This window comes from Narcine bancroftii, chromosome 2 (assembly GCF_036971445.1).
Source record: "Narcine bancroftii isolate sNarBan1 chromosome 2, sNarBan1.hap1, whole genome shotgun sequence".
Lineage (NCBI taxonomy): Eukaryota > Metazoa > Chordata > Chondrichthyes > Torpediniformes > Narcinidae > Narcine > Narcine bancroftii.
In genome coordinates this window covers 107531510-107557537 of record NC_091470.1, presented here as the reverse complement: position 1 = coordinate 107557537, position 26028 = coordinate 107531510, and the positions used below count along the sequence as shown (strand labels likewise).

Below are 26028 nucleotides of genomic sequence, written 5' to 3'. Positions count from 1 at the left end.
CCAATACCTGCTGCTTGTATCGTGAAACACACAGGTCCAGAAAGAGTGCATTTTGGCTCAAGTGGTCCACAGTGGTATTTCCAGTCCACTTGCTTCCTCGTACCTCTTTTTTATTGATCCAAGTTTCATTTATTGTCATGTAATAAAAACAGTGCAATATCAACGGAATTGGCTTTGGTCTGCCACAAAGCAGACAGATTTGCCATCGTAGGAAACTGCCTGAAGCGCGTCTTACAGACGGAGAAAGAGAAGCAAAAGTGAGACCCCTCAGAGTCACTGATAGTCCGTGGATTCTCCTCCAGCATTTGCGTAATCCTCACAGTCACACAGACTCCAGTCCAAACTATCATCACCCTGACCTCCAGATCCGATCCTCCGACATGATTAGGGAACCTTCAGTGCCCTAGGCCCCCTCTTATGTCATGGCAACCAGAAATCTATGAAGATGTCAACAAACTGGAAGAATATTGTGTTGCTTGTTGTGTTTCTCCTCACTTGTCAGGAAGGTGCAACAGTGACTTCACTTCCTGAGAAGACTGAGGTGGGCAAGGCTACCACCAGTCAACTTTCCACACAAGCTCTATCGAGAGTATCCTGGGCTGCATCACAGTGTGGTACGGTTGCAGAGGGCATTGGATCGGAGGTCAATCCACAGGACCTTAAGAGCAGGAGAGAGGATCATTGGAGTGCCCTTCCTCACCCCCATCAATGTGATTTACCGGGATCATTGTCTGAAGAGTGCACACAAAATCATTGAGGACCCCTACCACCCCACACATTCCAGCTATGCTTGTTGGGAAAGAGATACAGAAGTATCAGAGCCAGCACCATCAGGCTGAGAAACAGCTTCTTCCCATGGCCAGTGCGACTGCCGAACAACTAAATGAATTTGCTCATACTAACCCTCTGCAACGATATTATTTATTGAACAATATATATTTATTTATATATGTTCTGCTAATGTATCATTTGTCTGTATATGTGTTATATCTGATTATGTGTTTGCATGTTTTTGCACTGAGGACTGGAGAATGCTGTTTCGTCGGGTTCCACTTGTGCACTTGGATGATAATAAACTTGAGCAGCCAGATTAGTTCATGGTGTATTTGCATACATCACTAAATTTCTTTGATCCTTTCAGCATGATGAACCACTAGATGCTCCAGAAAACTACGTTGTCATGAGACCTGGTAGGTCTCCATGATTGCCAAGAAGCTTGCATATGGTGTCACTGATCAATCAACTTTTAATGATTATAAGAAGCCAATGATGCTGTTACCTTCACCTGCTGCAGTTCTTCAGTTGTTATTTGGAGGTTTGCAAGATTTTCTCCCAGCAGCAAGTCAAGATCATTTGTGTTTTAGCACCAAACCACAAGTGTTATTACAGTTCCCAACGAAGAATGATCCTTTTACATAGTAGAGATTAGGAAATTGGCACATTTTCTCACTGGTATGGACCCTGCAACTATAGAAGACCATTGGTAGAGAATGAGAGTATTCAGTGTCTGCATTGTACCAGACTATGTTACCTTTCCAGAGTGATAGTGGAGCTCCACCCTCCAGGCAGGTTCTGTCACTCTGTTGCTCTGAATCTCCTTGGTGAGTGGTCGGCGAATTTTGGCAGTGAAGAAGCAAGTCACATACAACAGAACACGCTACCCCTGAGAAATCTGGAAGCCAAAGAATTTTAGATTTGGTTGAATTATTGGAACTGACCAGGGATTTCATGATGGATATACCAGTTAAAGTTCAATGGAAGTGGTTAGATTTTTGGTATAGCTTTTCTTAAGCAGATTTGCAAACATCAAGCATTCAAGTGCTGTGTGATTGGCAATGTACTTTATGTTCATGCCACGGCATATTAAATTGTCCATTTGACACTCAAGTTGCTCTTTGAGCAATGTAAGAGCACCCTGATGAATTACTGATATGTTTAGATTTTGAAAAATCCAAATAATTAGCAGAGATACAACACAAAACTGTCAATGGAGTTTATAATTAAAATACTAAAATTAAATCACGAAAAATGTAACTAATATTTTGTTCCCTACGCTGGTAGAGTGCAGGTTCAGCACTAACTCTATCACACCCTGCATGAGAGCATATGGGCATCACTGCATATGAGTAGGATCTGTATCCTTTGTGGCATTGCTCAGAATGGAAGCAGAGTTGAATGAGACATCAAACCAATGTATTCTCGCCATAGCACTGTCATTGAATATACCCATTAACAGTACTGTTCTCTGAATACATTCATTGGGTTTTATGTCAATACTTCAGATCACATACTTGGAATAAACTACTCCAAACATTGTTAAATAAACATATCTATGGGAAATCCAATACTTGGATTTACTTAAGAACATTATCTGGTTCTTTCAAGCTATTGAGTTTATATTGCTGACCGTTTTAGTACAAGATGCAGTTTAATGAACTGTGGGATAAAAACCAATGTTCCATGGAAATTGCAGTCATTTTTCTCGCAGTGAGCATCTTTTTGGAAAATGCATCAGCTGCCTGCTGATAATAAAACTGAGTTAAACAACAACCAATTCAACTGGAAACAAGCAATTGTGATATTGCTATGCAATATTTGGACAGTAAAATCACTAAGTTTTAAATTGGTCTTTTTTTTTTGCAAGAACACAAAATGATGACAGATGATGAAGGCCTTTTGGTCCATCTTTATTCATCCACTTTCCAAATCCAGTGCTTTATAAGTGGACAGAAAGGGTTTTGCTTTTAATAATGTATCTGTAATTCTATTTCACAGTTTGATTACCATGTGTACAACTCAGAAATACTGTAAATTCAGTGGGATTACTTCATTGGAAATGTTTACACTTTCTCACATGCCTGCCAGTCAGGTGAGAGACGTCGTGGGAATGAAGTAGCAGCTAGGGGTAGACCCTAACATTTGAGATAATTTGGGTCAAATTGATGATGAGCAGGAAAGATGTTGCAGGAGACTGGATCAAATGGATTGTAGAAAAGAGATATCAAATTGCAGCATTTACCTGAGATGCCAGGATGAATCAGTACTGATACAACGCACCACAATGAAAAAATAAATGAGGCCATATACGTAGACCTTAGAAATAAAAAAAAGTGGCAGTCACTTTTTGGCGTTAGATAACAGGCCTCTTACCAGTCATTGGGTTTAGAGGAGCAGATATACAGGCAAGTCACAGAGGGATGCAAGAGAAAGATTGTTCGACTAAGAGGAGACTTCAGTTTCCACAGTATTAACTGGATTGCCTTGGTGTGAAAGAATTATATGGGAGTATACCAGGAGATGTTTTTTTTTTACCCTGTCATGAATAGCGAGAATGGATTAGTACTAGATCTAGTCCCAGGGCCTGAAGCCAGGCAAATGGGTGGTGAACTTGATTTGGTAAGTTTCAGGTACAGTAGTTATGGAAAAGGATAAGCAGAGTCTGGAAATACAGTGTCTGAGTTGAGGGAAGGGCAATTTCAATATTGTAGACAGGACCTTTCATACACAAACTGAGAGGAATTGCTTGCAGGTAGATCTACATTCAGACAGTGGAAGTCTTTCAACAGTGAATTAATGACAATTCAGAGCCTGTGGTTTCCTGTAAAGTTGAAGAGGAAGGATGGCAGGTCCTGGAAACAGTGAACAGTGGATAACAAGAGAAATTGAAAGTTTGATTTTTAAAAAAATAAGTATATGGTATTATAAGGCATTGAAAATAGGGAAGCCCTTTAGAAATCAAGACAGTCTTGTGGGCACTTTAAAAAGGGAAATAAGAGGACAATGAGGAGTCAGAAATAAGATTAAGGAAAATACCAAAGCATTTTGTAAGTATATTAAGAGTAACAAGGTAAGGAAAGAGTGGGGTCCATTAGGGAGCAAAGGGGAAAATCTGTGCATGTAAAAGGTCAAGTTCTCAAACTAAAAGTTTTGCCCTGCATTCACTAAGGAAAGTGATGCTGTAGTTAGAAATTTGATTTTGAACAGTGAAGTTCAAGAGTACTTTAAAAAGGTGTGGTATTAAATGTCCCAGAGATGGATAAAGTTCCAGGACTTGATGAGATGTACCCCAAATCAAGGAAGGAGACTGATGGAGCCCAAATTTGATTTTTAAATCTTCACTGAGCGAGGAAGCATGCCAGATGACTGGAGGGCAGCAAATGTGGTACCTTTGTTCATGCAAAACCACAAGATTAAACCAGGTAATGACAGGTCTGCAGGTTTCAGGCGGTGGTTTGCAAGTTATTGGAAACGTTTCTGAGGAACAGGGTGAATCTACATTTGTAAATACATAGAACAATCAGGAATATTTAACACAAATTTGTGGGTTTTTTTGAGAGGGTAACTAAATATATTGATGAGGGCAGTGTGGTTGATGTGGATTACAAGGAGTTCAGTGAGGATGAGAATGTCCCACATGGTTATGAAATCCAAGCTGTTAACAAATTGGATCTAATGTTAGCTCAGTAATAGGAAACAGAGAGCGATGGTGGAGGGTTACTTTTGTGTTTCGAAGCCTGAGACCATTTGTGTACAACAGGGGTTGGTGCTGGGACCTTTGCTGTTAATTGTGTACATGAACAACAGGTATCAATGTTACAGAGGTGATTAGTAGGTTTGTGATTGCGCAGAAATTGGTGGTGTTGATAATATGGACATTTTTCTTAGTATATGAAAAAATATTGGTAAATTAGTAAGTTGAGCAAAACATTAGTAGACAGAATGTAATTGTGACAAATGTTCATGGGGGGGGGGGGGGAGAAGTAATTAAGGGTAAGAATAAACAAAGAATCTTTGTGTATGTCCAAAGATTCCTGAAGATAGCAGCACAGGGAGATTGAATGGTGAAGAAGGCACATGGGATGAAGAGTCGTGAAGCCAAAAAGAGTGCTTCAAAATATTTGTTTATTCATCTATCCTTTTTATTGTAGCTTTTTCAGTCTTGGCATTTGTGGTGATTGTATTTTAAATGCTTTTGTAGATGGTACATCTTGTGTGACTGCAGCAAGTAAAGCGTGGCACTGATTAGCTGCTGCTGCCATGAATGATTTGATAGGGTTCAGGCTTTGATTTTCTCTCACCTCCAAGACAGTGTGATCCAAGCATAAATGATTGGCTGGAAATCTGTATGCAGGAGAAGCAATTTATTCTTCACCACCACACAGCAATCAATAGATTCTTAGCAAAACAGTGTCCTGACAGATAAAGTATTTATCCTCCCTTCAAGTTCCTTTTGGTCCCTTCTCCTCTTTCTTGTTACAATCCCAGTGCATAATGGGACTTGGAAATCATGCTTGAACATACTAAAGCTTCTATGAAACTTCTATCTGTGCTCTTCTGACATGCTCGGCTCCAAATGACTCATAAGAAAAAGGAATTTTTACAGGTACCCAGAGTACACCTGACATTATATTTCTGCAACTTAACTTCACAAGGACCCTCCGGCTGAATTTTGTAAGAGCTCAGTAGTACTAATGCACTCTAAATGTTCTGTCTGTTGTTTTGTCAAGCTCACTAAACTTCCCATATCTAGTGAATACATGCTAATTGTCTGCTTTCATGATTAGTGTGTCTTTGTGCTATGAAAATTTTGCACAGCTCTTGAAATCCAAGGGGTAAAACACGAAAATCTGCAGATACTATGGTTGAAGTAAAAACACAAAGGTGGAGAAACTCAGCAGGTCAAGCAGGATCCTTTATATAGCAAAGGTAAAATACATAAGCAATGTTTTGGGCTACAGCCCTTCATTGAACTATGGAAAAATGTCGGCAGGCATCCAAACAAAAGAGTGGGGGTGGGAGGTGTAGTTGCAAAGGCCCCATCTTCTTTACTGTGTGTTTTCATTCTTATTTTTGACACCATTTGAAATTGGAGGAAGGTGCTCTGCATCTGTAAAACAATAACAGGAAAAATTATGGTGGAGAATTTTCACTGCAGCTCAACAATTTAGAAGAGAAATGACAGACCATTCTTTGTAATACAGTGAATGTTCTACTTACTGGGCAATGACCCTTTCTGCTTCTTCACATCTACCTGGTGCTGTTTTGCAAAGAACTGTAAAAAGCATTTTAAAAATAACCTGATGTTCAGTTCTTTCCCATTGTAGTTTAGTCACCCAGCAGTTTTCCTTGCACTCTGGTAACTATGTTTATTTATCATTTACCTATTTTGTGTGTTTATTATCTCTTTTTGATTTAATGTATAATATTGTAGTTGAGTTACAAAATACCTGTCTGGCTGCAGCAAGGAGAAATTTTTGTGTATGCAGTATGTACATTGTGCAATGTGCCTAACAATAATCGTTTATCATTATCATTTGCTCTTCACAAAATTAAGAAACCCCCCCTTGTAAAGGTCAGTTGGCATCTACCTTGGCTTTTCCTTAGCATCAGCAAAATACTGACAGGTATTCAGTTATTGGCTATTCCAGGTTGTTCAGAGTAGATGGAGTGGGTCTCCTTGAAACAACCGATGTTCCAGAAGCATTCGTGCTGCTATAAAAATAGACTATAAAACATTACAGCACCGAAACAGGCCCTTTGGCCCTTCTAGTCTGTGCTAAACTATTTTTCTGCCTGGTCCCACTGATCTGCACCCTCCATACCCATCCCAACCATGTACCTGTCCAAATTCTTCATAAATGTTAAAATTGAACCCACATTCAGCACTTCAGCTGGCAGCTTGTTCCACACTCCCACCACTCTGTGTGAAGAAGGTTCCCCTTAATGTTCCTGCTAAACTTTTCCCTTTTAACCTTAATCCATGTCCTCTTGTTTGTATCTCACCTACCCTTACATTTACTCTGCCTAGACCCCTCATAATTTAAAATACCTCAATCAAATCTCCCCTCATTGTTCTACGTCCAGGGAATAAAGTCCAAACCTATTTAACCTTTCCTTGTAACTCAGTTCCTGAAGTCCTGGCAATATCCTAGTAAACTTTCTCTGCACTCTTTCAATCTATTTGATACCTTTCCTGTATTTAAATAAAAAAATCTGTGAGAAACTTTCAGAACTTTGGCACAAAAATAATAAAATGGTTCATATTTAAGTCAGAGAAATGTTAGAAGTTCTTGAACTATTTATTATTTTTGTCTCCATGACAGATGGAAAGTGCTGGAAAGTAATCTTGCTGCACTGTACTTTATAAATCCTGACGCAAGTAGAAAACTATTCTATAGGTTCATCAAATAACTTATTCAGTTCTGGTTGATGTAGAGGTGCTGATATCACTATTCCATAAAAATTAATTTTCCAACACACCTCAATTCATATTTGGTGAGAAAGCTGCATGGGATCCAAAATGACCCATTCATCAAAAGGTGTCAGACTCTTCCCAGGACCTGGCCGAAATACTTCAACTTCATTGTGAACAATTTCAACAAAAGAAAGGATTAAAATAAAAAGGTTTCAAACAATTTGCAGAACTTATTAAAAAATACGGATGGACCAGATTAATATACATTTGGAAAAGCAATGGTTTATTGAGGAAAGAGCATTTGCTGTGTTGTGGTCTTGTCAGACTCGATTGATTAAATGTTTCAAAAAGTAGGAAATACATTGATAAGAGCTGTACCTTTGATGTAGTCTACATGAACATCTGTAAAGCCTTTGACAAGGACCCATGTGAAAGGTTGATCTAAAAAGTTTGAGCCATTGGATCCAAACTTGGCTTAGTGGTATAATGATAGAGGATTCGTTTTATGATTAGAAGCCCAGTGTGAGCAGTTGGGTAATGCAAGGATCAGTGCTGGGACACATACTCTTTGCCATTTATATTAATGATTTGATATGAATGTCAGATGTACAATCAGTAAGTTTTCAGATTGAGGATTTGTGGTGTTTTTGATTATGCAGAGAAAGCTTAAGTTACATAGCAGTATTGGGTGGAACAGAGGGAGATGAAATGATGATTTTTTTGGGAGCTGCCACCAAGGAATGGAGCTCATTGATTCAAAGATAACATGGATGCCATTTTGTGGACATTCATGCTGATGCATTAACTCAATGTCTTTGTTCCAACAAAATTTTATTCTTTGAAATAATTGTCTTTTTTTATAAATATCTGTACATTAGTTTACTGTAGAAATCACAACATGATAAGAGGAAAATCACTCCTTTCCATTGGCATCATCTGAGTCAATAGTTCAAATGATAAGGCATAATACCATTGTACCATGCCTCTAGGGAGTAATGAGGAACAGTAGAACCTTGGTACAACAACCCTCAGAGTATAAGCACTGAGGAAGAAGGCAGATGAGATGTTTTCTTTCATTAGCAGAAGCAATGAATTGGTGATGTAGATATGCAAAACTATAAGACAGGGATACTTTTACCTATGGCAGAACTCCTGAAGCTCAAAGAGCAGAAATTTAATGTGAGGAGTTAGAGGGGAGATGAGGGATTTTCACTCTGATGGCAATTGGAATTTAGAACAATGCCTGAGAAGGTGCTCTCAACAGTTAATTAGTATCTGGAATACATTTGAATTACCAGGGTAATGAAAACTACACTAATAATTGGGATTAGTAAAGATGCTCTGCCGAACAACTCTAAAGATGAGATGATATGACTAGGACTATTGGCTTAGATGAAGCCAATGGCAAGGTGTGGTTTTGCTGAATGCTCTTAGCATGCTGTGATTTGTACAGATATTTCTAAAAATAAGACAATTATTTCAAAGGATAAATTTTCATTGGGACGAAGGCTCAGTATGAATGTCCACAACTGGCATCCATGTTGCTTTTATTTTGTTTTAAATTCAGATATACAGCGTGGTAGCACCCTTTTCAGCCCATGAGCCCTTGCAACCCAATTACACCCAATTGCCCTACAACCCTGGTACATTTTGAACAGTAGGAGGAAACCAGAGCCCCCGTGGAAAACCAATGCAGACACAGGAAGAATATACACACTCCTTATAGACAGCGCAGGATTCGAACCCAAGTCCCGATCGCTGGCGCGATAATAGCATTGCTCTAACCACTACACTAACCATGAATAAATCTTGTAAATATCAAATAAAGAGATTCAATTAAATAGTGATACTTTCCTTCTATATTGCAAGATTGGTTTTAATATAACATGATTATTGAACTAATGTTCAGTGGAAATTCCCATAGATTTTATCGAAAGGCTTTCAATTAGAATAATTTTTATCTTGTGTTCTGGTCCAAAAGGTAAATGTTCAGCATTCTTCTATATCACTCAAATACAGTCTTGAATTGTTTAAATGCATAATGAGCATCATGGTCAGATTAATATATTTACAAATTCAACACCATTTAACATTATCTTTTATGCTGATTACAATAGAGAGCAGAATATATTTATTTCCCATTTGATGAAACATATGTGCTTGATAAATATATCTAATTTACAAAAGAAGTTGTGCAATTGCTTTCTCAGTGAAGGAATGTTGATTTTTATGACTTTAATTTTGTTTCATTGTATCACAGAGTATAGACCACCCACCCCTCCATCTGGCACAGGGTACCACCGTTACCAGTTCTTCCTTTATGAGCAGCCAGACGAAGCAATCATTACACTGAGTGAACATGAAACAAAATCCTTTGGTAAGTCTATTTAAAAAAAAAGGTTGGGCAACATTTTCCTTTCAACATCGATGTTTAAGGTGTTTGCAGAACTTCTCTGTATTGTGAAAACACACTCAATTTTTTAAGTGATTCATGACTGAATTGTGAAATAGTGGGACACTTAATTGCAAAATTGATTCCATTTTCAATGCTGCCTCTGAACCCTGGTGATGCATTTGCATTAAATTGATATTGCGACGTGCAGTCCAAACTTCTGTGGAGGTGAGCAAATTTGAATGAGACAATGCTATTGTCTTAGAAAACATTTGGAACAATAAGGTTAGCTGGAACCAAATAAAAAGGAGAAACTAAAGATGATATTTATACATCAGACCAAGGAATTGCCCAGCATTCTGTTTACTTCACGGTAAGGTAAAGTAGCTGATAAATAGTACTGTTTTGTATGGTTATAGTTTGATTTCCTTAACTTCATTTGTATATTTCATTGGTCTTGGAAATAGTTTTATTATTGAGATGAACAGAGATATTAATCTCAATATTATTCTCAATACATTGGGGTCACTTTTATTAATGATGCACTGATGTCTGGGTCTATCTCTATAAAGTGTGTATTTGGCCATATCTGATTATGAAGTAACTGGAAAACAAATTTCACCCTCCTGTAGTTTTGCTTACTCCACACCTTCATTAACCTGATTGAAAGTGGTTCCTTCGAACTTCACATTAATTAGAATACCTTGATATAATGTTTATTATGTAAGGCGCATCTCATTGCAGAGTTTTGTTGGGTACAATATGCTGGAAAATGCCAGCAGGACTACATTAAAACTACCGACATTTTTTGAAGTGCTGTGTACAAGTGCATGCATTGGCTGTTATTCAGAAGAGTATTTCTGACTGCAGTCCAAGGTTAGACTTCCTGTTGTCTGGATTATGAATTTGCTGCAATTCTTCAGCACTTAATCTGGGGAATCTGCCTCAAAACCTGCACTAAATAGTTGAAAGATCATTACCATTCATTTCAGTGCAGAGGCCCAATGCAATTTTTTTATATGTAAAATGTGTGCACATTCATATCACAGAGTAGAGCATTTTCAGCACGGTTCGTCGGTTAGTACACCGGTATTACAGCACCATCGACTGTGGTTTGATTTTCGCACTCTTGTTTGACGTTCTCCCTCTGTCTCCATGGGGTTTCCCCGGTGGGGCGGGGGTGTCCAGTTTCATCCTACCGTTTTAAAAAGTACTGGGGGTTGTTGGTCAATTGCATGTAATTGGAAGTACAGGCTCATGGGTTGAAAGGCCCTGTTATTGTGCTCTATGACTAAATTTAAATTTTAAAAAAAATTAAAGAGTGAAGATCAGGTATTGATGATTTTCAACAAGACCTGGACTTACATTGAAGGCCCATGTCCAGGCATAGCAGGAGATCAGGAGAGCAAATGGTTTGTCATCCTTTATAGCAAGTGGATTTGATTACAGCAGCAAGGGAGTTAGATTGCAATCTTACAGGGTCTTGGCAAGAGCAGACCTTTGTGCAGCGTTGATCTCTTAACCTAAGAAAGGATGTTCTTCCATAGAGGAGTGCAGGAAAAATTCTTCAAGCTGGCTCTAGGGATGCGGGTTTGCCTTCTGAGGAGCTAGTGAGTAAACTGGGACTGTATTCCCCAGAGTTTAGAAGATTGAAAAGAAAAGCATAAAATCATAAAAGGGGCTAGATGAAAAGAGGTTATTTCCCCGATTGAGGAGTCTAATTTGCCAGGATACTATTTGACAAGGGTTAGATTATTTAGCCCTGACATGAGAAAAAAAAAGAACCTTTGTAATTTTTAAAGCTGGAGGAGACTTTGTCATGGTTTATTTAAAACACTACATCAGGAAAGTACGACATTGTTATTTCTGTTTATTTTGGGATGTATTAAGCAACAATGTAGCGTGAAAATAAGTTGACAAGCCCAGTTACACACCCAACATTTTGTAGAAGCTAACTCTGGTTGCATTGATAAGACACGCAATCCTAACTCCACATGACAATGAATAGCTTTGAAATATTTGACCAATTGACTAAAACATGGAAGAAAATGTTGGGCTCACTTGGCTTGTCTTTGTAATCCCACTCCTTACACATAACCCAACTTAGTTTAGGATCGTCAGCAAGCTTGGTAAAAGACATTTAGTTCCTTCAGCCAAGTCACTGATTTAAATACATTGTGAAAAGTTGGAGCCTAAACACTCAGCTCCGAGGTGTCCCACCACTCACATTACCAAATCTTTATCCTTGTCAGTATATTAGGCAGATTCCACATGTTCTAGTCATACTGAAAACCTTCCAAAACTACAGTACCAATACTCAGATCCCTTGATGGATTGCACTATTTGTTTCCTACTGTGAACGGTAGTCTGTAGTTCTGTTTTTTGACTCCTTCCATCTTAAGTAGTGAATTTCCAGTCCATAACTAATTCCTAAGTCCATTGAATTTGTGAGGTAAACTACTGTCTCTTAACTGCCTCCTTGAAAACGCTGGGATGTGGATCATTGAGTACATGGAATTTATTAGCTTTCAACCTCAACCTTCTCTCATACTATTTTTTGACTAATAATTTCTTCCATTCCTTATTTATGCCAAGCCCTTGATTCTCCAACATATCTGGCAGGTTTTGAGTAAAATGCAGATATTTAAACATTGTGCCAAAGATATCATTGGGACACATCACATGTAATGAAGCTTTAATTAACACTTAATTTGCAGAAGCTCACATCAGTTGAAATTTCTATCAACTGTTAGAAGTTCATCAGTAATCTATTTGGGTACATATCCCATTTCCAATCTCTCTAAAAACACCAAAATGTTGGAGAAACTCAGCTGTCCATAGGAGACAAAGATATATTGCCGACATTTCAGGCCTGAGCTCATCCTCAAGGAATAAGCAAAACCAGAAAAACTCATCTGGCTAGGGAAAGATCATGACAATTGGTGTTAATTGGATTTGAGAAAGAAAGAAGTCTGAGTGAAAGGAGACAGGGTAAAGGGAGAGAGAAACAGAGCTTGGGGAAGAAGTGAGCGGGCAGGAGTTTAACGAAAGCCAGAGAAATCAATATTAATGCTATCTGGTTGGAGGCTGTCCAGTCGGAAAATGAGGTGTTGGTTCCTCCAATTTGTGCCTAATCTCAATTTGGCAGTGCATGAGACTGTGGTCCAGACAAGGGAATGGGATGGAGAATTGATATGGATGGCCACTGGGAGATCCAGAATCAGTAGATGACCCCTGCAGATTCACATGGGAAGTATTGCTTCACTTGGAAGGCTGTTTGGTTGTCTGATAAGGTACAATTTGATATAACATGAGTGGCAGATCATGTTTAGATCCTTCTGGACACTGAAGAATTTGTTTTGGTACTTCAGTTGAGGCCATCATACACTGTAACATTGTTATAATTTGATAGTTACTCTGTGCAATTATTCAAGCTTTCTTGTTCCCAAACACATTGTCCTCGCAGTAATATTTGAATTCATTAAAATTATTCCTGTTTGGCCAATCGTGTACTCTATTGTTGCTCACAGAGTGGCTGATTTTATACAATCTCATGTATGTTGCCAGTTATACATGCAACTTTCCCACATGAGTGATTTTGATGCACATGTGGGCAGTATTACATATGCGTCATTTGTCTCTTCGATATTATGCACTGGTGGATAGCCCCGATGATTCAAAAGTACATTTTACCCAAATGTGTTGGCTTTCATTTACTTCTGTCACATGCACAAAAGCTAAATTACCTTCACATCCTGCCTTCCCTTCCCCAGAACTGATATTATTGTTAAAAGAATACGTGTAATCCAGCTGTCTTGAATATATGCCAACTTTATATATTCTCCCCAGGTAAGTAACAGTTGGTCTGACAGTGGTAATCTCATCCTTTCTATTCCTCTCTGTAGAAATACAAATATAAGTGTTGGCCTATTCACATGATTGACTGTGTGCAGATCTGATTGGTCAGTCAAAAGAGCAACATTTTTTACAAAATTTGCAATGGGTCCTTGTTATATATTCAAAGCACAGAAATGCTGGAGGAACTCAGCCGGTTTCAAAACGTCCACAGGAGGTAAAGATATATTACTGACGTTTCAGCCCTGAGGCCTTCCTCAAAGTATGGGTGAAAAAAGATAGGCCTGCAAAATGGGCTGAGTTCCTCAAACGTTTCTGTGTTTTGACTACAATCACAGAATCTGCAGACTTTCATGTTCCTCTCCTTGGTACATTCTTTGGCTTGGCTTCGCGGACGAAGATTTATGGAGGGGGTAAATGTCCACGTCAGCTGCAGGCTCGTTTGTGGCTGACAAGTCCGATGCGGGACAGGCAGACACGGTTGCAGCGGTTGCAGGGGAAAATTGGTTGGTTGGGGTTGGGTGTTGGGTTTTTCCTCCTTTGCCTTTTGTCAGTGAGGTGGGCTCTGCGGTCTTCTTCAAAGGAGGTTGCTGCCCGCCGAACTGTGAGGCGCCAAGATGCACGGTTTGAGGCAATATCAGCCCACTGGCGGTGGTCAATGTGGCAGGAACCAAGAGATTTCTTTAGGCAGTCCTTGTACCTCTTCTTTGGTGCATCTCTGTCACGGTGGCCAGTGGAGAGCTTGCCATATAACACGATCCTGGGAAGGCGATGGTCCTCCATTCTGGAGACGTGACCCACCCAGCGCAGCTGGATCTTCAGCAGCGTGGACTCGATGCTGTCGACCTCTGCCATCTCGAGTACTTCGACGTTAGGGATGAAAGCGCTCCAATGAATGTTGAGGATGGAGCGAAGACAACGCTGGTGGAAGCGTTCTAGGAGCCGTAGGTGATGCCGGTAGAGGACCCATGATTCAGAGCCGAACAGGAGTGTGGGTATGACAACGGCTCTGTATACGCTTATCTTTGTGAGGTTTTTCAGTTGGTTGTTTTTCCAGACTCTTTTGTGTAGTCTTTCAAAGGCGCTATTTGCCTTGGCGAGTCTGTTGTCTATCTTGTTGTCGATCCTTGCATCTGATGAAATGGTGCAGCCGAGATAGGTAAACTGGTTGACCGTTTTGAGTTTTGTGTGCCCGATGGAGATGTGGGGGGGCTGGTAGTCATGGTGGGGAGCTGGCTGATGGAGGACCTCAGTTTTCTTCAGGCTGACTTCCAGGCCAAACATTTTGGCAGTTTCCGCAAAACAGGACGTCAAGCGCTGAAGAGCTGGCTCTGAATGGGCAACTAAAGCGGCATCATCTGCAAAGAGTAGTTCGCGGACAAGTTTCTCTTGTGTCTTGGTGTGAGGTTGCAGGTGCCTCAGATTGAAGAGACTGCCATCCGTGCAGTACCAGATGTAAACAGCGTCTTCATTGTTGAGGTCTTTCATGGCTTGGTTCAGCATCATGCTGAAGAAGATTGAAAAGAGGGTTGGTTCGAGAACACAGCCTTGCTTCACACCATTGTTAATGGAGAAGGGTTCAGAGAGCTCATTGCTGTATCTGACCCGACCTTGTTGGTTTTCGTGCAGTTGGATAACCATGTTGAGGAACTTTGGGGGGCATCCGATGCGCTCTAGTATTTGCCAAAGCCCTTTCCTGCTCACGGTGTCGAAGGCTTTGGTGAGGTCAACAAAGGTGATGTAGAGTCCTTTGTTTTGTTACATATGCTTCAATTATACCTTCTACTCATTCCCTAAGAAGTGAATGATAACATTGCTGATACTACCATCAGCAAAAAAAATCACCCTCTAAGATCCACCATTTCACGACCCTCATGACAAACATTTTTTCTCTCTTTTGCATCTTGAGTTTATGTATTTTATCAGGTTAATTTTACCTCCTTGGATAATCAGATAGCATTTTCCACAGTTCTCTATGCTCTCTAATATAGTGGTTCGAATATGCCTTGCTGATTGGTGGAAGCAAGTTATCCATGGCACTTACAAAGTGTCTAGACAAACACTTGAACTGTCAATGCATAGTAAACCATGAAAGTCTGCAAACACCATGGTTCAAGTAAAAACACAATGACAAAGAAGCTCAGCAGGTCAACTGTGTACTTTATATAGCAAAGATGAAGATACATAATCAATGTTTCAGGCTTGAGGCCTTCATCGAGGTACCATATCTCGATGAAGGGCTCAAGCCTGAAACGTTGCTTATGTATCTTTATCTTTGCTATATAAGGTACACTGTTTGACCTGCATTGTGTTTTTATTTTAATATATAGCAGGCTATGAGCCAACTGCTAGCATGTGGTCAAACAAAGATTTGCTGGAGGCACTCAACAGCATCCATGGATAGAAATAGTCAGTCAATTTCAGATTTATTGTTAGTTATGACAGGAGAGGCAGAATTACCATAGGAAAGAAGATGAGAGAGGTAGAGGGAAGGTAATGGGAGAAGCTGTTAAGAAGGGGTGGGGGGGGGGTGGGGAAAGAAAAGTTGCAGAGAGAAAAAACAAGTACAGAATAAGTAAAGAAGAGATAGAAATAGTAAAATCATATGGGGATAGGAGTTACTTAAAATTATAAAAATCAATGACCATGACAGTCAGTTTAAGTCTGATAAATGGGTTTAATATGGAAAGGTACATGCTCATCAACATGAACATGGTGGGCTGAAGGGCCTGTTTCTGTGCTGTGGAACACTTTGACTCATACTAAAACATAATTTCTCTGTATCACCTGATTCTTTCTGTTGCATTCTTGTGATATGTGTGGATCTAATTTCATTTTATTGGCTTGTTATGTTCTGCCAATATTGTTTATAAAGCACCTCTAATTGTCTTTTTAGTTCCCTTACAAAACTAATCCTAAATAGCTTTATTTCCCTGCCTTTTAGCCAGAGTATATCTGAACAATTGTGATGGGTTTCTCTATATGGTCATGGAATGAGAAGCCTGTGTGGGTGGCAGTTCCCTGATATTTATTAACATTTTTTGCATTCCATTTTGTCTTTTGTTCATCTTTTCCCTTCTTGTAATCTTATACACCAAACATTTCCTGAAATCTGTAGATCATGAATTCCATGTCACTTACCTTCAAGACTTGATATTAAGAGAGAGAATGTGTTGGAGCTGTTCAAATGCATTAGGATGGATAAGTCCCCAGGGCCAGATGGAATATTCCCCAGGGTGCTCCACAAGGCAAGGGAGGAGATTGCTGACCATCTGGCTAGGATCTTTCTGTCACCGTTATCCATGGGAATGGTAGCGGAGGATTGGAGGGAGGCAAATGTTGACTCCTTGCTCAAAAGGTAGTAGGGAAAGTCCAGGTATTTATAGACCAGTGAGCCTTACATCTATGGTGGGCAAGCTGTTGGAAAGGATTCTTAGAGATAGGATCTATGGTCATTTAGAGAATCGTGGTCTGATCAGGGACAGTCAGCATGGGCAGATCATGTCTCAAGCCTGATAGAGTTCCTTGAGGAGGTGACCAGACATATCAATGAGGGTAGTGCGTGGATGTGGTCTACATAGATTTTAATAAGTTGACAAGGTCGCATATGGAAGGCTTATTCAGAAGGTCAGAAAGCATGGGATCCAGGGAAGCTTGGCCATGTGCATTCAGAATTGACATCCCTGTAGAAAGCAGAGAGTTGTAGAGAAGGGAGTACATTCGGATTGAAGGGTTGTATCTGGTGGAGTCCCTCAAGGATCGATTCTGGGATGTCTGCTTTTCATGAATTTTATTAATGACTTGAATGAGGGGGTAGAAGGGTGGGTTGGCAAGTTTGCAGATGACACAAAGGTTGGTGGTGTTGTGGATAGTATAGAGGATTGTAGAAGATTGCAGAGGGACATTGATGCAGAGCTGGGCTAAGAAGTGGCAGATGGAGTTCAAACCAGAGGTGGTATACTTTGGAAGGACAAAATCCAAGGCATAGTACAAAGTTAATGGCAGATATTTTGGTAGTGTGGAGGAGCAGAGGCATCTAGGCGTCCATGTCCACAGAATCCTGAAAGTTGCCTCACAGGTAGACAGGGTAGTTAAGAAAGGTTATGGGATGTTAGCTTTCATAAATCGAGGGATTGAGTTTAAGAGCTGGGAGGTAATGATACAAAACTCTGGTTAGATCACATGGAGTACTGTGTCCAGTTCTGGTCATCTCATTATAGGAGAGGTGTGGAAGCATTGGAAATGGTGCAGAGGAGATTTACCAGGATGATACCTGGTTTAGAGAGTTTGCATTATGAGCAGAGATTAAGGGAGCTAGGGCTTTATCTTTGGAGAGAAGGAGGATGAGAGGTGACTTGATAGAGGTATACAAAATATTAAAAGGAATAGATAGATTGAATAGCCAACGCCTCCTTCCCAGGGCACCATTGCTCAATACAAGAGGGCATGGCTTTAAGGTAATGGGTATGAAGTTTAGGGGAGATAATAGAGGAAGTTTTTTTATCCAGAGAGTGGTTGGTGCATGGAATGCACTACCTGGGTCAGTGTTGGACACAGGTGCATTGGTAAATTTCACTAGACAAGCATATGGATGAATTTAAAGTGGAGGTTATGTAGGAGACAGGGTCTAAAGATTGACACAACATTGTGGGGCCTGTACTATGCTGTACTGTTCTATGTTCTATGAGACTCAACAATTTTGAGATCACAAGCGGTACCAGTCTGAAAAAGAGGCAGTTCTGATCTGATTCCTTGATCCTCAACAGTTTACATCTAAATAATATCTCCTACCACGATCTTTGCTGCAGCCTCCATGTAAAAGGCAGAATCCAACATTGAAGTTATCCACACTGGACAACAGATTTTTTTTTCAAAAGGTTTGCTTCCTGAAAGAAAAATGGGCATTATGATGGACAACTTCAAGCTGAATTCAAAGATAATTTCATATTTTCTGTATCACGTACGAAATTGGAGAAGCATTAAATGAACTTTTATTAAATTTAGCATGTTCAATTGCATAATGATGCTGACAAATTGCATTAATTCACCTGACCTAAAAATGTTTTGCCACTGATTTTCACTTGTACTCAGCATCCAATGCCTCTCGTGTCAATGTCCAACAATAGTCGGTCAGGACTAATGGATTCCAGTTGCCCTGATAATGCTTTTCCAGGGCGCAATGTCCTGATAAAACCTTTCACCACATTTGTCATTGCTGCACCAAATTCAGCAGGGAAGAAGTCCACATGCGAATACAGAAAATTAATTTTCAATGAAATGCATCACTTCATGTTTTTGTGTGCTTGAAGTAGACTTAAAATATGATGGGAAATCACAAAAATAAGTTATATCTAATAAACAATATGCAATAGGAAATTTTTAAGGAGATTTTTATGATCAGCAGCCCAAAATCCATGAAATACACCCAAAAGTGTTCAGGAAGCATAATCATTGTTGGGCAGTATTTATTCCACCTGCTGGAAATTGAGAGAATTCCAATAAGATCTGTATGCACAACCAGGAATTCCCACATTCTCTTGGATGTGCCTAAACAATCATTTCCCATTGATATGCCATGGATAAACAGAACAGATTAAAAATTTGCAACAAAAACTTTTCACCTCTTGAAGCCACCATTCATTAATGTTCTAATCGACTCCCATTTTCACTGCACTGTACTATGTTCATTTCCTCTATGTACCAGTCAGAGAAAATCACTCTGCCGAATAGCATTCAATGTTGTTATTTATCACAAAGCAGATCTTAAATAACATATCCCTTTGCTAATCTATCCATTTTCCAATATCTTTCTAGATATTCCAAGTTGTGCATCATGGATACTGGCCCTTTGTTCTGAATCCATTCTGACCATCAATCACCCATTTACACTAATCCCAATTTATTCGCTCAATCCCCTCAACATCCCCCGCCCCCCTCCCTCCAAGAGCGACTCACCTAAAAGTGGGAAGATACAATGGCTAATTAGCTTACCAACCTGTGCTCAGAAAGGTGTGGGAGGAATATCAGAGCGCCATAAAGAAGCCCATACAGTCATGGGGAGAATGGGCACAATCCACATCGATAGAACCAATGGTCAGCATTGAACCCAGGTCAGCGGAACTGTGAGACAGCCACTGTACTAGCTCTGCAGTGTGCCAGCCCGATGCACAGATTGCTGATGGCCTCTCAGCTGCTGATTGAAATCTTTGCTTTTTTCCAAATAACCAAAAAGTCTGTCAGTGAATTGCAGTCAAACTGAACAGACAATATATGGAGGTAGGAACTCGGATGGGTGAGTCATCGTGTGCAATCGCAGCCAACTCTGCCTGCTGTGCACTCAAATGACTTGGTAATTTCAGTGACACCATAATTTCATTACTGAAATTTCATATCCCTTCCTTTCTCCCTTTTCCACATAAGTGGGTCCATCTACATCAGTGGTTTTCAAACTTTTTCTTTCCACTAACTGAAATATTTTGCTTGAGAAAAATTGTCATTAGCCCATTCCCTTTGGAGTTATGAAACCGTGCACATAACAAGTCAATTAGGGACGATTAAAACAGTGGTTTTCAAACTTTTTCTTTCCACTCTCATACCACGTTAAGTAATCCCTTACTAAGCACAGAGCACCTATGGCAGAGGGATTACTTAACATGGTATGTGAGTGGAAAGAAAAAGTTTGAAAACCACTGATCTACATAGATCTAGCATTCCTGCAGGTGATCATCTATCTTAAATTGTCTTGGTTTCCTGTGCCCTCGTCTGCTGTACATTTGTGTGATTTTCTTACGTATCCCATGTTTACTGTCAGGTTCTACCTTTACATCACATGACTCCAATAATGCAATCAAATAGCACTGGAAACTATCCTTTCTTCAGTCATTCCATGCATCTGTAATAGTCAGTGTTATTACTATTAAGGTGACAGTATTTGTTTTTTGTAAACACAGCAGAAAGCTTAACTGCTCATTGAGTAGCTCACAATCTTCCACATGATGAGTGGTCCAGAGATAAGCTTGCACCATTTCAATTCTGCATCCTACCCCCATGCTCACATGTCAGTCCATGGTCTCATGCACTGTCCATCAAAGACCACCCTTAAATTGGAGGAACAACACAATTTTCCATCCAGGCACTCTCCAAATGGATGGTATTAACATCAACTTCTCTGGTTTCTTCTAGCCTACTCACCTTTCTCCCTCCATTCCCTATCCCTTTGTACTCTTTCCACCAGCTCATCACTCCCTTCCCTCTTTATTCACAGAACCATTTTCTATCCCTGTTTGCTGGTGTGTGTCCCTTCCTGATCCACCTATTATTACCTCCTGCCTGTGGGACTGTGGTCCTCCCCCTGCCCCCACCCCCTACCATTCTTTTCGGGCACCTGCCTACATTTTGTCATATCTTGATGAAGGGCTCAATTCTGAAATGATGGTTATATATCTTTATCTTTGCTACATAATACTTTATAATACTGTTTGACCTGCTGAGTTTCTCCAGCACTGTGTTTTTACTTCAACCACAGTTTGTTTTACAGCTTGAACTTGAAACTTGCTTGTGCCATTTCTGCCAGAAATAATATCCAATAATATTCATGGATTCATAGATACATATTGGAAATAGTCTTTTTGACTGACTAATTCTCTATTCAAGTCAAGTCAAGTCACCTTTATTTATTGTTCATACCCTGCTTGCACAGTTAAGATGAGATAGACTTTCTCCAGGACTACGGAGCACATTTACCTAAATATAAATTAGAATAGAAGGTAAGCACGTTGAAATATTAAAATATAAAGACGTATACAGTAAAGGTCCACATTACACTATCCACATATGTTCTGAGAAGGCTTAGGGGGAGAAAATTTGTTGCCCAATGGACGTAACGACTAAGTGATACGATACCTCCTACCAGATGGCAGAAGGGAGAACAATTTACGTGAGGGGTACGTGGAGTCCTTCACAGTGTTTATTGCCTTTTGCCTGCATTGAGTGTGGTAGATGTCCTTCATGGTAGGAAGAGAGGCCCCAGTGATCTTTTCCACTGACTTCACTATCCTCTGCAGAGTCTTGCAGTCTGAGGTGATACAGCTTCCAAACCAGGCGGTGATACAGTTGCACAGGATGCTCTCCATACATTCTCTGTAGAATGTAGTGAGGATGGAGGGTGGGAGATGAACTTTTTTCAGCCTTCGCAGGAAGTAGAGGCACTGCTGGGCATTCTTGGCAATATTAAGGGACCAGGTGAGATTCTCTGCCAAGTGCACTCCAAGGAATTTGACAACCTTAACAGTGGAGCCGTCAATGGTCAGTGGAGCGTGGACCCCTGGGCCCACCCGAAGTCAACAACTACCTCTTTTCTTTTCAGATACAGGTTGTTGGCTCTGCACCACTCCGTTAGCGACTGCACCTCATCTCTGTACACTGACTCATCATTCTTACTGATCAGGCCCACCATGTCGTGTCATCAGTAAACTTGATGATGTGATTCGACTTGTGTTTAACTGCACAGTGGTGGGTCAGCAGAGTGAACAGCAGTGGGGGGGGGGGAGGGGTTGCTTCATGCTCAGTGTGACTGCCTGAGGTCTCCTCGACACGAAGTCGAGAATCCAATTGCAGAGGGAGGTGTTTAGACCCAGCAGGCTCAACTTTCTTGTTATGATTGTGCTAAATACCGAGTTGAAGTCAATAAACAGCATTCGAACATACGAGTCCTTGTCTTCCAGTTGGGTGAAGGCTAGATGGAGGGCAGTGGCGATGGCATTGTCCATAGAGTGGTTGAATCTGTATGCGAACCGCAGGGGATTTATAACCACCTATTTACAGTAATCTAATCCTAACCCATTTTATTCTCCCTGACATTCCCATTGACTACTCCTCCCCTTTCCCCGAGTGAAGTAGCTATAAATCAGCAAGAAATCCTGTGAAAGGCCCGTACTTCTGAAGCTCAAGCAATCGACAACCTTTCGTTAAGTGAATGGATTGTTTTTCTCACATTCTTCTGCCCATTCCAATTGATCAGACTCCCATGCCAGCACAGACAAATGTCCAGTTTGTGCTCTGATAACCCTGTGAACACCAGTAACTGTATTCTATGTCTCTAAAATGATCTCAAAGCTAAAACATCCTCTAATATTGGTATTGTATATTAATTCCTCATCCATGATCCTCTTTTCTGATTTCAACATGAACCTCAAAAACTGTACTTCCATTTAACCTATCTGAGTCTTTTAATATTTATACTTTTTCTCACATCATGTTGGGAGATACAGTAACTCCGATCACAGCACCATATGTTGTTCAGTGTTGTCTCTAAATAGACAACATAATGAAGCAGTCCTGCTGAAAAGTCCTTCCAAGCTCATAGCCATTTTCTGATGCAGTTTAGATTGACTACAGTATCCCACCCCACACCCTTGCCAACATGTCTGTCCATGGTCTTGTACACTATCAGACTGAGACAGTACTGTGCTAAACCATTGTTAAGTATAATTGTCTGGTCAGGCACACCTGTGGCCCCTCCCCACAGGCTCCTGTATAAAGGTGAATGTTGCACAGCTTCCTACAGCTCAGTGCAGGACAAACGAATAGTATGGATGTTTTTGTGTTCTTAAGTGAATAAAAGCCTATTGGTTTTTCTACAATAGTCTTTTGAGTAATTGATGGTGCATAAAATACCTCATATTCTGTCTGAGCATCCTCTGGATGGCGTTAACATGGACTTCTCCAGCTTCCATTAACCACCCTCACCTCCCATTTATCCTTATGCCTCCTTTCCTCTAGTTCTGTCTCTCTTTCTTCCCTTTTCCCTCTGTCTCCTTACCCCAGTTCTGCATCCGCAGATCAATCGCGCCACCCCCCCCCCCCCCACCTCAGATGGTTAGTGTGAGCAGTTTATTTGGTAGTTCAGCATTCTCACTGCCTGTGGGAAGAAGCTGTTCCTCAGCCTAGTGGCTGATACTCCTGTATCTCTTTCCCAATGGGAGCAGCTGAAAGATGTGTGGGTGGAAGGGGTCCTCAATGATTTTGCGCACCCTCTACAGACAATTATTCTGATAGATCACATCAATGGGGAGAAGAGAGACTCCTGAGTCCTCTCTGCTGCTCTTATGGATGGATTTGTCTCCATCTTTAGAAAAAAAAATTACATCTTTTGAGTTTTCACAGGTTCTCTCTCAACCATCACCTCTCCTGCTCGTGATCTTTCAGAATTATGTTTGTGGGACAAATGCTGCACCTTCTTATTCCATAATTCCTTTATTCCACTCCAGACTTGTGTTCACTAATGCTTCCCAATCCCTCTTCATGAACATTTCCTTCCCTGAAAATGTACATACATGTCCTCATCCATTCAGCTAAATCCACTAACTTCCATTGCAATTCCATAAGTAATGATTGACAAAATTTATTACAAAGCCATTTTCTTCCATGCAGTCTCATCCTAATGTTCATCTGCCTTAGCCCAATTCATTAACATGCATATCCAACCTTTGTCAAGTGGCTACATTTATATTTGCTATAAACTCTAGCAACATATGAAGGGCTATGCCTATTGGAGACCATAAAAAATAGGAACAGGGGGATATATCAATAATGTTTCTTTCTAAATGTTGATTATAATTGTATAAAGTACTTCCATTTTAGTTCCAAGCAACTTGTATGAATTTCTGTCCACAGGCTTCAGATGAGTGGCACAGTTAGCGATTAGCGCAACCCTGTTACAGCGCCAGTGATAGGGACTGTGGTTTGAATCTCATGCTGTCTGTAAGGAGTTTGTATGCTCTCCCCACCTCTGTATGGGTTTCCTCCAGGTGCTCTTATTTTCTCCCACCCTTTGAATCGTACTGGGGGTTGTAGGCCAATTGGGAAGCATGGGCTCGTGGACTGAAAGGGCCTGTTACTGTTTTCAAATTTATGTATCCATCCTACTTACTTGTGCTATTTGCAACACAGTTATCTTAAGTTCATTTTGTTAATTGAAATTAATTTTCTTCCTCTTTGGCAGTCCCTTGAGATTGAGACCGACTTGTTTCTATTTCAATTTTGTGGGATTAAAGTGGCCAATGTAGGAATCTCATGTTTCTGACAGGGCAGATGAGTGAGTAATTTGTGAGATTTTTCCACTGCTATTGCAAAGCTGCTGTGTGCTTAATCTTCTCAAAGCCATCCCAAGTGCATCTTCTCCATCTTGACTAGTCATGAGCTTGACATTCCCAGAAGTTGATGGGGTTATTGTATTCTTGAATATTTTCTCCTATCCACCTGGTAATCTCTTTGCGCGACTGTCGAATGTTTGTTTAAGGGTCTGATATCTGTCATGCCAGTGAAACTCCCCGCACAAATCCAGGTCCTAAATCCTTGGAATGTTGGCACAGAAAATGAGACCAACCTTGGTTCTCTTATCTTTTCAAATGTGTTTGGAGGAGTTGATAGGATTTTGCTTTCAAGTAGTGAATTTCAGAATCTCCCTGCTGCTGGTCGATCAGAAGTTTTGTGTTGATGCTTTTTTTTTCTCTTCAGATTCTAGACCTACTGTGTTTTTGCATTATTTCTAATCCTTTCCAAATCTAATTACGGCTTGTTGGAAACCCATGTATATTCTCAATCTTTTGAGGAATTCTCTAAAAATGAATTTTAATGAGATAATAAAATGTTAGAGCTTACTTTACTGAGGGGGTCTGCTGTTACACGTTTATAAAAAGGTTTATCTCTTGAATTAATTTTGTCTTATGCCACAGTGATTCTGAGTGGGTTAAAACTGAACCATCCTATTCATTATTATATCTCAAGGTCGATATACTATGCCAAACTCTTTAATGCCTTTAAAGATCTGTTTTCAACTGCCTTGTTTCCATGGATACATGATTTACATGATTCTTTCCCAGGAGACAGGATATTTCTCAGTAAAATTACAGTACTTCCCTTTGTAAAATGCAATATTTGTGAATTCCTTTGTTAACTTAGGGCAGTGCGTACATTTTCCTATTGGAAGGTTAACATCATCAAAAGACATTGCGGTTTGAGGTCCTTCTTTCTGTAAGACAATTATACAGTTAAAAATGTAAACAACTGTCCAATTGGTCTCAATTTTATCAATTGCTTATTCCCTATATTTAAAAAGATTAAAACACAAACAATTGAACAAGAAATAGAAGTTAAAAAAAATGAAGAACATAATCATCCATATTTTATAATGGGAAGAGTCCATGAAGAGTCTTCAGAATGAAAGACAATGGGTAAATATTTGATAAATAAAGTGTGATGTGGGGGAATATGAGGTTCTCCAGTTTGGAGGAATGAGAATGGCAGAAGCAAAACGCAATTGGCTGGAGAAACTCAATGGGTCAAGCAGCACCCACTGGAGAAAAAGAATGGTCGATGCTTTAGACTGAAACCCTTCACCAAGACTGGGAATGTAGCAAAGAGTTGAAGAACCTTCTTGATGAAGAGTTTTGGCCTGAAGCATTGCGGGTTCTTTATCTCCCACTGATGCTACTTGACCCACTGAGTACCTCCAGCTGATTGTGTTTAGCACCTGCATTCTCCTGTGTGTCTTTAGAAAAGGCTTAATATTGTTTTGATGGAGTAA

At 40.1% G+C, this 26028-nt stretch overlaps 1 protein-coding gene across 1 annotated transcript in view; it reads left to right on the top strand.

Annotated features, from left to right (window-relative positions):
* LOC138754106 (phosphatidylethanolamine-binding protein 4) overlaps positions 1 to 26028 on the top strand; it is a 328885-nt gene that overhangs the window by 247614 nt on the left and 55243 nt on the right. Inside the window, exon 6 of the mRNA XM_069917930.1 lies at positions 9456 to 9572. Coding sequence (XP_069774031.1) covers positions 9456 to 9572 — 117 coding nt within the window. The remainder of the gene's footprint in view (positions 1 to 9455; positions 9573 to 26028) is intronic.